Here is a 12,626-nt window from a genome sequence, read left to right on the forward strand (position 1 = left end):
TTTCTGTTTAGCATTTTACCAGCTTTCAATTCAGTTTCCACATTTCTGCACCGGTCTGGGGTTTTTTTTTTATAAGTCCTCATGAAAATTCATCCAACATTTGGGTGGGAATTTCCAGTAACTCTTTGTTAGAACTGGACCCATCTTTTCCAGGTGGGGATGGTCTCCCTCAGAAGGTGATGGGAGGGACTCTCCTTCACTGGATGTTTCTAAGCAGAGGTTGGGTGACCATCGGCCATGGATGCTATAGTTGAGATTCCTGCATCACAGGGACTTGGAACTAGGTGACTCTTGGGTTCCCTTCCAACTCAACAATTCTATGAATCTATGTGCCAAACATATAACCAGTCAATGGTAAAATGTGTAAGGTTACCTCTGGATCCTTCGGGAACTCTAAAGCTTTGCAGTTTTCTGGGTTTGGAATGTCAGGATAGAAGGTTTCTTTAATCCTTTGGAAAGAGGAACACAGGTGTTAATGTCAGGAATCACCAACAAACTGCTGGGGGAGGGGATGCTTTTCAGCTTGAGGGCCACATCCCCACAGGGTAAACATTCTGGGGGCCATATGCCAGTGCGGGGCCAGGTCATAGAAGCAAAAAGGGGAAGAGTCGGGACACCTGCCTTTTGTACAACAGGCTATATTCTAATCTTGCTGAAATCAGAAGTTCACACACAAAAACTACACAAATCTAGGCAAGCAAGAGGAATCATCATCAGAACATGGCCAGTCAAGAACATGGAGGTCTGCATTTGCTGCACAAGCCAGAGGTTTCACATCCCTTTTCTACAGTATTGTGTGGGTCATATTCAAGCAACATCTTGGCTTTTTTATGCCATAGCATCCAACGCCACATTACAAAAGGAAATAGAAAAAAAATCCAGCATATAATTTAGTTACAAGTAAGGAGTGTCCTCCACTCCCACAAACATGGGCATCAATATGTGTAGAGAACCACGCACACCCTTACATTTTCCTAATTTACTTCAGAGTAGGATACAGATTCTGCACCCCTCTCTATAGACCGTGTGCCTCAATCACTCCCCCCCTCTTGTTCTGTACACCACTGAAACAACACCCCTGGAATGAGGCCCTCTGGCTAAAAATGTCCTCCACTCCTGGTGTAGCAGTTTAGCATTAAGGGATAACAGATCACAGTATCTGAAGAAGTGTGCATGCACACGAAAGCTCATACCAAGAACTAACTTGGTTGGTCTCCAAGGTGCTACTAGAAGGAATTTTTTATTTTATTTTGTTTTGACTATGGCAGACCAACACTGCTACCTACCTGTAACCAGATCACAGTTAGTTTACAGTATTTACAGACTAATATTCCACTTACTAAAAAAAAAACCCTTTAATTTGAAACTCACCACCCCCCCAATTGAGGTTTATTAATAGTGTGGAACAGACAGCATCACCCAAACCAAAAAGCAGAACTGCTGCCTATCCTTGTTTGACAAGAAAAAAAGTTTACACGATACAAAACATTAATTGTTATTGTTATTTTAACGCATTACCCACACTTCAGTCTAAGGGCCCAGGGCAGGTCACAAACCATTTAAAATTACAACATTAAAAACAGTTACAAAGCTTACAATTAAAAGGACATGATCATAAAAAATATAATAGTTACCATTCTCTCTTCCTGTAGCAAAGGATGCTGGTCACCACTCCCAACACAATAACAATAATTACTGGGACAAGGATGGCAATGATTAATCCCACAGCTGAAAAATTAAGAGAAAAGTTAGTACAATCAACTAACAGTCCTGCTGCACCTGAAAGACTTAAATAATAATAATACAGCAAAGCTTTCATGCACTGCACTTGGGGTGGAGGGGACTAGCAAAGCAGAAATAATTCAAGTAACCAGCAATGATTCTTAGTGACCCAGTATCAAGTTACAGGATTCTGGCGGTGGGTGGCTTGTAATAGTACAGCAGGTTTCCAGGAAATGGCTGGTCTCCCATCCGACATTGGTTATTGGAAATAGAAGAGATTGATGGGAAGCTGTACAATTTTGCTCCAGCTGCCTGTGCATTAAAAAAAAAAAACCCACACTGAACTACTGCATTATTCTCAAGGCTCAGCCCCACATCCGTTTGCCCTGCCGATTTCCCCCTGGAAAACCCATGGCATAGAGCTGAATCGGAACAAACAGCCACTGGGTTTCCCACGGATTGCTGTTTGTTCTGATTTAGCACTAAAGGGTGGGTTTTCCAGGGGAAAGTTGACAGGGCAAAGGTAAAATTGCTCAGACCTTTACCTTGAAAGCATGGGAGAAGCAGAAGTGTGGGCGACCCCAGAGTCAGGGTTGCAAGACCTATGCTATTACCAGTTTATTTTAAACATGTTTGCCTTTGTCCAAGCACCTGTTATTCTATTCTTAATTGCAAATTTATTGTGCATGTGGAGGTGCTTTTTGTTTGTACACCTTAAAAATAAAAAACCCTGAAGAGCCTCCTGTTCTGCAGGATTTTGGCTTAATCTACACCCCCATATGCTGCAGCCAATCATATGCACACTCTGATCTCTACCCACCCTCCCTTGCTGACTATAAACTCAGTAAGGTCCATGGAGCAGGAACCTACCCAACATTTGCTTCTGAAATCCTGCAAAGTGTTATCTACACCAATGGTGCCTGAACACCACCACTAATAATCTTTGAGGGTTATTCAGGAATTTGAGAGGTCTTCGTTGTGCATTAAGCCATTATCCGGCTAGAATTAAACATGCCACCCCAAAACAACCCTCCCCCGCAAAAAAGACCCCCAACAAAACACACCCTCCTTCACCCCAAAAAACTTACAATTCTCCTTTGTAACCACAGACAAGCTGCTTGGTGGGCCAATTCCACCAGCTGTGTAGGCTCTTAAGTTCAGGTGGTAGTTTGTTTTCCCTTGAAGGCTTGATATTTTTAAGGTGTTTTGCTTTAAGTCAGTAATGTTCATGTAGGTCTCTGAGTGGCCTAGTTTTAGGGGGGAAAGAAAAGAAGAATTAGGGTGGGGGGGGAAGCACCAATTATCACAGGGCAGATTCACACATGCTGTTTTGTAAAATGAACTTTCAAAGGGGAAGGGAGTAAATGCACATAGATTAAAAGGCAATCCAGTCCTATCACCTCACATATATATTTATTCAAATACTTCTACCTTGCCCTGATTTTTCACATTACTCAGAGTGGCTCACAGCATTTAATATACCACAGTTCATAACAAATCCATATGAAAAACTAGTGCTGCCCCAAAATTTTACACTTTACTTGGTCCACCCCCACAACCATTATCCATCAAATATCCATTAAAAGGAGGCATGGGGGGTGGGGAATCACATTTGAAAAATTACCAGAAGAGAGATTTTGGCACAACTTTTAATTCCTTCATATTCTCTCTCTCCTCTACATTGCTTATGCATATATAAAGTTGTATCAAGATGCCTTTTCAGTGGTGTTTCAAGCAAACCTTTATGAATTCATAGGTATGTTCTCAGAGACTGCATGTGTTTGCATGCAGTGACCGATTAACTTATTAGAACTTTTGTAACCAGCCTTTCTCCCAAAGGTCCCAATGCGGAGAATACAGTACATACTTATTAAAAGCAATCAACCCATGCATAGTAGTTGTGGAAGTAGGTGGGGTCATAGAATTGTAGAGTTGGAAGGTACCACGAGGGTCATCTAGTCCGGCTCCCTGCAATCTTTTGCTCAATATGTGGCTCGAACCCATGACCCTGAGATTAAGGGCCTCATGCTCTACTGACTGAGCTATCTCAGCAGTCCTCATGTTTTTAACATATTATTTCTCTCTCATTTAATGTATCTATGTGGATTTGTTTGTTTCTAAGTCACTTCGGGTTGCCCTGGGCATGATAAAGAGACTAACAAATTTAATAATAAAAATAATACTACAATGGTAATGTGAAGAATACAAAAAAGATGCAGAAGTCGCTTGTGTTTTAGTCTGTGAATTAATAAAAAGAAGTGGGACCCAAAACAAACCATTGCAAAAGCGAAACATGCAGAGTTCTATAGAGCCAGCCATGCTCCTTTTCACAATATTCCATTCAACCCCCCCTCCCCCTAAAAAAAACCCAAACTCCACATTCCATGGCCACTGAGCATGCTCAGGCTTCATTAGGCTGCTTTGGGTGTTCCTCCAGCCACAAACAAACAAATCTCTTCCCTGCACTCCTCTTGCTGCAAGCTTTATGGTTTAAAGCCAAACTTACCCTACCCTCCATTCAGAGGATAGATACCCCTTTTTGTAAAAGGGCAGCAAGACAAAGCCCCATTGTTGTGTTAGGTAAAGGAAAAGGTACCCCTGACCATTAGGTCCAGTTGTGGACGACTCTGGGGTTGCAGCGCTCATCTCACTCTATAGGCCCAGGGAGCCGGCGTTTGTCCGCAGACAGCTTCCAGGTCATGTGGCCAGCATGACTAAGCCGCTTTTGGTGAACCAGAGCAGTGCACGGAAATGCTGTTTGCCTTCCCGCCGGAGCGGTACCTATTTATCTACTTGCACTTTGACATGCTTTCGAACTGTTAGGTTGGCAGGAGCAGGGACAGAGCAACGGGAGCTCACCCCGTCATGGGGATTTGAACCGCCAACCTTCTGATCAGCAAGCCCTAGGCTCTGTGGTTTAGACCACAGTGCCACCCGCCTCCCTGATTGTTGTATTAGGGAACCACTATTGACTTTGAGGACAGGATGGTGAAGACCTCTGAATGTGGCTGTGTATTGCAGTACTTGGAACGTTTTCCCGATGAAAGTTCTAAGGAAAGTAGCATGTTAAAGAGCTAGTTGGGTGCTGCTGCACATCCAGATTCAGGAGGAGTTCTGAGCACTTCTACCAATGGAAAATGACAGAGGGACTAAATACTAACAGGAAACCCACCACCACCACCACCACCACCAAAAAAAGAAGCCATCACCAGACACTTCCTCTGCAAAATAGGTTGACCTTGAATTGTGCATTCAAGCTGCTGTTATCTAGCTCTGTGGGGAATGACTCCTCCCAGCTGTATTTTCCAAAACAGAAAAAAGTTTATTTCCCATAAGACACCCATTGACAAAGCAGCTATCAAGGGCAGGGCTAACAGAATCCCAAAGGTGGCTCTTTCTTGTTCCCAGGCTCATCCTGTACTACAGGAGCTGGGACAGTGGTGGTTGCTTTTCTGTACTTGCACACCAGAGATGCTTCATTTATCGCATTGGTGGGAATAATTGGGGACGATCATCGATCAAGTATTCAGGGCTTCAGCAACACACTCCCAATTGAGTTGCCTTTTCAAGTAGTGTTGGCCATTGTGTGGCTAGAGGCCCATAGAAAACTCAAAAATCTGAATGCTGGAAGATTCAGCACAGACAAAAGAGAGCACTTCTTCACACAGCACATTCTGTAAAAAATGCAATCTGCTCTCACAAGAGGTAGTGATGGTGACCAACGCAGTGTGGTCAGGGTCACGTTTTGGTCAGCAAGGTGCTAAAGACGGCTGAGCCAAGAGGGTGACTTTCCCAGTAACATAAAATGACATAAAGTCTGAAGGTCAAAGATCAGTATTGTGCACATCCTTTCAAGGTTTCTGCGATATTGTGTCAGTTGGCGGGGGAGGGGGAACGTTGCCGAGAGCAAAGCTGTGCTTTCACCAAGCATTCCTGGAAATATGCAATTAAGCTGTCCTGGTTCCCTTTAAATATTATTCCCGTTGCAAGGCTGCTACTGAGCTATGCAGGCAGACAAGATTATCAGTGGGTGGGAAGTTGGGGGCGGGGCAGTGGGCTGTTTCCAGGCAGAATGAGGCCAGAGAGCAAGTTCTGGGGGAAATGACAGAGAGAACAGCAGGTTTTATTTTCTATTAACTCTGTAGTTGAGTGCACCATACCACAACAAGCTAGGATTAAGACAGGAAAGAAGTTTCGGGTGAAATGGCAAACCTGGGTTAACACAAGAAAATATTCACTAGCTAATGTCACACCATAGTATCAGAGCATGGTTTGTTGCCCCAAAACAAACCATAGCTAGCTGGCCAGGGCAGGTTCAGATGTATAAAACCAACCAAACCATGGCTTAGTGTTGTGTCTGAACACTGCCAACAGGAATACAGATTTATTGGTGTTTTGCTTGCACTCGTGAGTTTTCTCTTCCCTCTGCTAATTTATTGTTAGATTTAAAAACTTTGCTTTTGGTTTTTGAGTGCCACGTTATAATCACATCGGAGTTTGGTCAGAGCATGGGGAGCTACCTTACATTAGGTCAGAGTGTTGATCCATCAAGCTATCCCAGCATTATGTACTTTGACAGGGAGTGGCTTTCTAGGATCTCAGGCAAAAGTCTCATTTCCTCTACTACTTGATCTTCTGACCTGATATACACTGTACCCCTAAGCTACAGGATGCATTCAAAAACTGGTGATTTATAGCCACCTGAACTAGAACACAAAGACCAGAGTACAAGTTACGTTTGGCAGGGTTACGCTGCCAACACGATCCTCTAGACATAACCTGCTGAACACTTGTAACTTGGGCATATTGAGAACCATCATCATGCTTGGATTTGGCAGCGCAACTGGCACAGCAACTAAGATAATAAATGCGACAGCACTGCCTCTCACAATAAAGCACTCGCAAACCTTGCAGTGGGGCTAAAATCACAGAATTGTAGAGTTGGAAGGGATCCTGAGAATCATCTAGTCCAGGGGTCAGCAAACCTTTTCAGCAGGGGGCCGGTCCACTGTCCCCCAGACCTTGTGGGGGGCCAGACTATCTATCTATCTATCTATCTATCTATCTATCTATCTATCTATCTATCTATACAGTGGTGCCCTGCAAGACGAAAATAATTCGTTCTACGAGTGTTTTCGTAGAGCGAATTTTTCGTCTAGTGAAGCGGCAATGCAGTGCGGAGGTTTTCGTGGCAATTTTTTTTTCCCCGTCTTGCGAGGCAGCCCCATTGACATTTTCGTCTTGCGGGGCAGCCTTCCGCTAGCAAATGCCGTTCGTCTAGCGAGGTTTTTCATCTAGCGAGGCATTCGTCTAGCGGGGCACCACTGTATTTGGGGAAAAAATGAACGAATTCCTATGCCCTACAAATAAGCCAGAGATGCATTTCCAATAAAAGGACACATTCTACTCATGAAAAAACATGCTGATTCCTGGACCATCCGCGGGCTGGACTGAGAAGGCGATTGGGCCAGATCCAGCCCCCGGGCCATAGTTTGCCTACCCCTGATCTAGTCCAACCAAATCTTAAGTAGATGGCCATCCAACCTCTGGTTAAAAACCTCCAAGGAAGGAGAGTCCACCACCTCCTGAGGGAGACTATTCCACTGTCGAACAGCTCTTACTGTCAGAAAGGTCTTCCTCGGAATGTCCTTTCTTGTAACTTGAACCATGAAAGGGTTTATTGACAGCTGAGCTATTAACCTATTCCCTCCCCCTTTTTTGCATTTTTCTGCCTCCTTATTTTGCCAATGAATGCCACCAAACTTTGCTGCCTTGCCTGAAATGAGATTTCTAACGAAGCGCATTTGGCCAGTGGTGAAAGACAGTCCCTGGAAAAGACCCTGATGTTGGGAAAGATGGAGGGCACAAGGAGAAAGGGATGACAGAGGACGAGATGGTTGGACAGTGTTCTCGAAGTGACTAGCATGAGTTTGGCCAAACTGCGAGAGGCAGTGAAAGATGGGCATGCCTGGCGTGCTCTGGTCCATGGGGTCACGAAGAGTCGGACACGACTGAACGACTGAACAACAACAACAACAACAACAACAACGAGAGACAGTCAAAAATGCATGATTTACCTGGCTCAAAAGCTTTCGGCTTTGTGGTGCTTTCGTCGCCTTTCCCAAAGTGAAGCAGATAACCTTTTAAAAAGCCCCGGCAATCTTCGACAGACATGTTCTCCCATCTTATGATGATGGAATCTGAGGTGGCACGCTCCACTTTGAAAACTGGCGCAGCGCTAGGTTCTAGATGAAAAAAAAGAAGGGAAAACATTTTTTTTTTAACGAACTCGAGATAGGTGTGTTTTAACAAAAAGATGTTACATGCAAACATTATTGTAGAGGCTTTGTTGAACCTAGGGGTCTGCAATCTCTATGTCAGGGACTGGCTGGATAACAATGAGTGATGGGAGACGCCAGCCCAAGTACTCCCACCCACCCAAGGGATGGCACAGAGGAAGAAGACTTAGACCCAGGACAGTGGTGGTGGGACACTGAGGACCAGTCTGCAGAATGGACAAGCTGGGAGGTGATAGAAGCAGGAGGTTTGAGTGAACACAGGGGGTCAGAAGAAGAAATCCGTTCCAGGCTAGGTGTCAAGGGTCATGCTGCTTCAGTTGCCCAACAGCTGGACAGTCCCTCTTCAGCTAAGTTCGCCTCCTCCACTGACACTCAGATCACGGAGAGCTGCTGAGCAACAAGCCAAACAGGCCCAGAGGGGGATCCCTCCATCTTGCCATAGTTGTGTCTGCTTGGGAGGAGGAGTCAGAGAGAGAGAGAGTACTGGAAAGGAAAGGAGAGGCCAGATGCCAGTCCCAGCAACATCTTCAACTAGGGCAGATTAGCCTAGGTGAACTCTGTTGTGTTTTTACTTTTGTGAATAAAAACAGATTCCATTTTTGTGTCTCGAGTCCTTTTCCTGGCCTGCGGATGAGGCTGCATTCCTGACAGCACCTTGACTATCTTCCCTCATCACTCGCCATCCAGGCTGGGGCTGACGAGAGCTGTAGTCCAGCTCCTGGAGGTCATCACACTGGCTACCCCTGGCATAAATGCAAGAACTTTTAAGTTCAGACTGCTAGATCAAACTACAGGTCCATGTCATCCAGCATCTTGTTCTCACAGTAGCTAACCAGATGCCAATGGGAAGCCTGGAAGTAGGACCTGGGGTGCAACAGCACTCTTCCTACTTGTGCTCCCCAGCAACTGGCATCTAGACAGGAGGATATGCCATACAGAAAATGTTCTCCATTGAACCATCTTCAGCAGGAGAATCTATCATGAAAATAACAAAGGGAACTAGAATGCAATCCAGAAACAATTGACATGGTATTGCACATCCAGGAACAGTTGAGCCCTGCACACTTTAGGGGGAAATGTTCATAAAACTATATACATTGGAGAAAAATGCATACATATTAGGGAAATTTGACTGCAAAATGTAAATAGAAATTTAATTAGAAATGGATGGATATTGACAGTTGCAATCCTTCTGGTGCAACCCACCTTAGGAAATATTTAACACAATTGACTAACTCACCTGGTTGGTCTTGATCCAAAACTAGGCTATGAACCTTCCTAAGATAATTGCAAAGATAATGCAGTTTGTCCCTATTTCCCTCTTTTCTTTTGGTTCAATAAACCCTACAAGTATTGACACATTTTCTCTTGCATCTGAATAATCTTTAGCAAAATTAAAGGCACTTACGCAGCTCTTGTGTGTAGCCATTTATATACTTCAGTAGTTGATATCCATTGTCTTTGCAGCCATGGACAGAAAATCTGTATCTGATTCCTGGCTGGAAGAGATCTGTGGGACAGAATAATCATTAAATGTCTTATTTTACAGTACTCTACATTCTGAGAAGAAATAGAGACATTCAAGAGACATTCAGTCCTCTACAAGCAGGGAGTTGCTCCTTTATGACTAAATCTGGCCACAATTCATCTCTTTAAAACCATGAAAATAACATGTCTCAGCTTCCCCAAATCAAATCTGAGAGTTGCTTCTTGTGTTACTTATATCATTTTATCAGGTACTGGCAAGTAAATTATAATCCATTTGCAACAACCCTTTAATGTTTTGATACATTGCAAAATGTGTCCGTTTCTCAATAAAGCAATTTTCCACCAAGAGATTCAAAGGTAAATCCCAACCCATCATATTCTTCATCCTATCAAGATTCATACTCCCAAAGATTCTAACCTTGGGGCAGTTGTAATAAATATGACCAATATCCACTTCTATGCAACAAGCCTTTAAGTGACTGCAATATTTCCTGGCTGGCCAACTCTATCCAATGTGTCATTTATTTAATGCCTGGGTATCCATCACCATCATAATACCAATTTCACTCACCTAAAGCCTAAAAAGCAAGCCACAAGTGAATGGATGGCAGCATGATGATAAAATGCTTATTTACAAACTGACCTTGACCTTCAGATACAGGCTCTTAAGATCTCCACCAACAACACACTAAAGTTCAGAAGCAGCTCTAAAGACACACAGACCATTTGCAAATGCAAAGCTAAACCAGAGTTTTTAGAATTACATGCATGAGACTTGCACACTCCCAACCTCAGCCTCTGTAGCAGTCACAAGGAGACTGGAAGCTTTGACTTCTGCATTCAAGCTCCACAGAGTTGCCTGTGATATTTGAACAAACCAGAGGGGCTCCCTCCCCCCCAAAAAATCTGAACTATGATTAGATTGATCCTGCATTGCTTGAGTTTAAACCAACCAGAGATCCCAAGCTTTGAACAGGGTGTGGCAGGCCCTGTTCTGTGCAACTGCTTGCCTCCAGAAGTTTGGAAGGAAACACCCCTAATCATTTCTACATTTCTTCTAAAAACTGTACTGTTCAGACAGGGCTTTCAAACCTAATATGCTTTTGCCAACCAGATTCTACAGATACAAGTAAAGAATTTTTTAAATTTCTTTTTACCGTGCTTCTTTGATTGCATAACATATGCTGATATTTTACATGAAAGCATGGTTTATCAATATTTTACATAAATAAGCAAATTTTAAAGAAAAGATAAGAATTGCAGCCAAGGACTAAACTCCATTGGAGAACAAAAATGCTCTCCAGAAACAAATGTGGATAAGTACCCAAACTTTACAAGCGAGCTACCATTAAAAGGGTAATTTCTATCTCAACATAGGAATACATAAAACAGAAAATCATGGAGGGGGGTCAGGTAGAAGCTCTAGCTACGGCAGCCTGAAATGCATACTCTCCTGCTCAAAAACAGTGGAGTCCCAAAAACATGCCCTGCCCCTAAATGATGATGATTCTCACTTTCACACGCAAGCACAGTTCTTCGCAGAAACAAATGTTAAGCAGTTATTTCCTACCAGATTTGATCACAGCATCTGACACGCCTGAAGGAAACGTTTCCCAGCTCACAGCAGCACTGGGCTCAGGCCCCTGGCGCCACCTCACGGTATAGCCACAGGTGACGTTGGGGTCAGACTCCCAAGCAACGTAAATGCCATCTCCTTTGGCAACTCCGATCTCTGTTGGGGCATCGCCTGCAACATTGATAATGTCGAAGGTTAGTTCCTGGGGCCTTCTTAATGCCTTCACAATTCCCCCCCCCCAATTTGTTTGAAGGCCGTACAATAAAACTACACATATAAAACTGCAAAAGAACCTAATTGGTCCAACTGCTCTCGTTAAAGAGAAACAAAATCCAAACAATGCTTAACTCGGATCCTCCCGACTTCATTCATCCTTCCTCATAAAGATTACTTTTATTTCCATCTCCCAGTTAAGCCATTAATAATAATTTTATTATTTGTACCCTGCCCATCTTGATTGGGTTGCCCCAGCCACTCTGGGCAGCTTCCAACAAATATAAAGCATAATAAAACATCAAACGTTAAAAACTTCCCTATACAGGGCTGCCCTTCAGATGTCTGCTAAAAGCTGTACAGTTATTTATCTCCTTGACATCTGATGGGAGGCTGTTCCACAGGGTGGGTGCCACTACCAAGGAGGCCCTTTTGTCTTTTTAGACAACCACGGAAGGAAAGCTGGACACATCTGGCAGTAATGAGAGGTGCAGCATGCATGCTGTCTTGAAGACAACCAGAATTTAAGAGAGACCAGCACCTGGGGTCAATGTAATCTCAGTGTAAACTTTGCTGTTCAGCTTGGAACACCTCCAGAAATCTTGGTCAATGGGCTGATTGACTTGATCAGGAACCTCAGTTTTTCATGCTAGCACATCTTAGAAAGATTTAAGCTTTATCTTTCCTCACAAAATACCTAAGGAAATCTTATGGGAATATCGTATTGATCTTAAGAGGGTTACAGGTAGGTAGCCGTGTTGGTCTGCCATAGTAAAAAAAAAAAAAAAAAAAAAAGATCCTTCCAGTAGCACCTTAGAGACCAACTAAGTTTGTTCTTGGTATGAGCTTTCGGGTGCATGCACATGTCTTCAGATACACTGAAACAGAAGTCACCAGACCCTTATATATAGTGAGAGAGTGGGGAGGGGTATTACTCAGAAGGGTGGTGGGGATGGGTGATTGGCTGATAGGTGTGGAAAACCTGTTGATGACCGGTAACAACTGCAATTGGTTTTACAGGAAAAAGCAAGGGGTGAGATGGCTAAAGATAGCTTTGTCATGTATAATGAGATAAGAATCCAATGTCTTTGTTCAGACCAGGTTTCTCCATGGTTTTAAGCAATTCAGCAACTTCTCTTTCCAGTCTATTTCTGTAATTCCTTTGTAATAAGACAGCTACTTTGAGATCTTGTATAGAATGTCCTGGGAGATTGAAGTGTTCTCCTACTGGTTTCTCTGCCATGTGATGTAAGAGTGTGTGTGAGAGATAACAAAGACACAGTTTTTGAGTCTTAAGAGCATACTTAATACAGTAGATTAGTAATACA

General features: G+C 43.5%; 1 protein-coding gene across 1 annotated transcript in view; it reads right to left on the minus strand.

Moving 5' to 3' along the window:
* The window catches only part of LIFR (LIF receptor subunit alpha), a 76,943-nt gene that overhangs the window by 3,269 nt on the left and 61,048 nt on the right, over nt 1-12,626 (minus strand). The window contains exons 14-19 of the mRNA XM_033164674.1: nt 11,080-11,256; nt 9,430-9,531; nt 7,800-7,967; nt 2,811-2,969; nt 1,635-1,728; nt 374-449 (exon numbers count right to left, since the gene is read on the minus strand). Coding sequence (XP_033020565.1) covers nt 374-449; nt 1,635-1,728; nt 2,811-2,969; nt 7,800-7,967; nt 9,430-9,531; nt 11,080-11,256 — 776 coding nt within the window. The remainder of the gene's footprint in view (nt 1-373; nt 450-1,634; nt 1,729-2,810; nt 2,970-7,799; nt 7,968-9,429; nt 9,532-11,079; nt 11,257-12,626) is intronic.

This window comes from Lacerta agilis, chromosome 11 (genome assembly GCF_009819535.1).
Source record: "Lacerta agilis isolate rLacAgi1 chromosome 11, rLacAgi1.pri, whole genome shotgun sequence".
NCBI classification, from domain to species: domain Eukaryota; kingdom Metazoa; phylum Chordata; class Lepidosauria; order Squamata; family Lacertidae; genus Lacerta; species Lacerta agilis.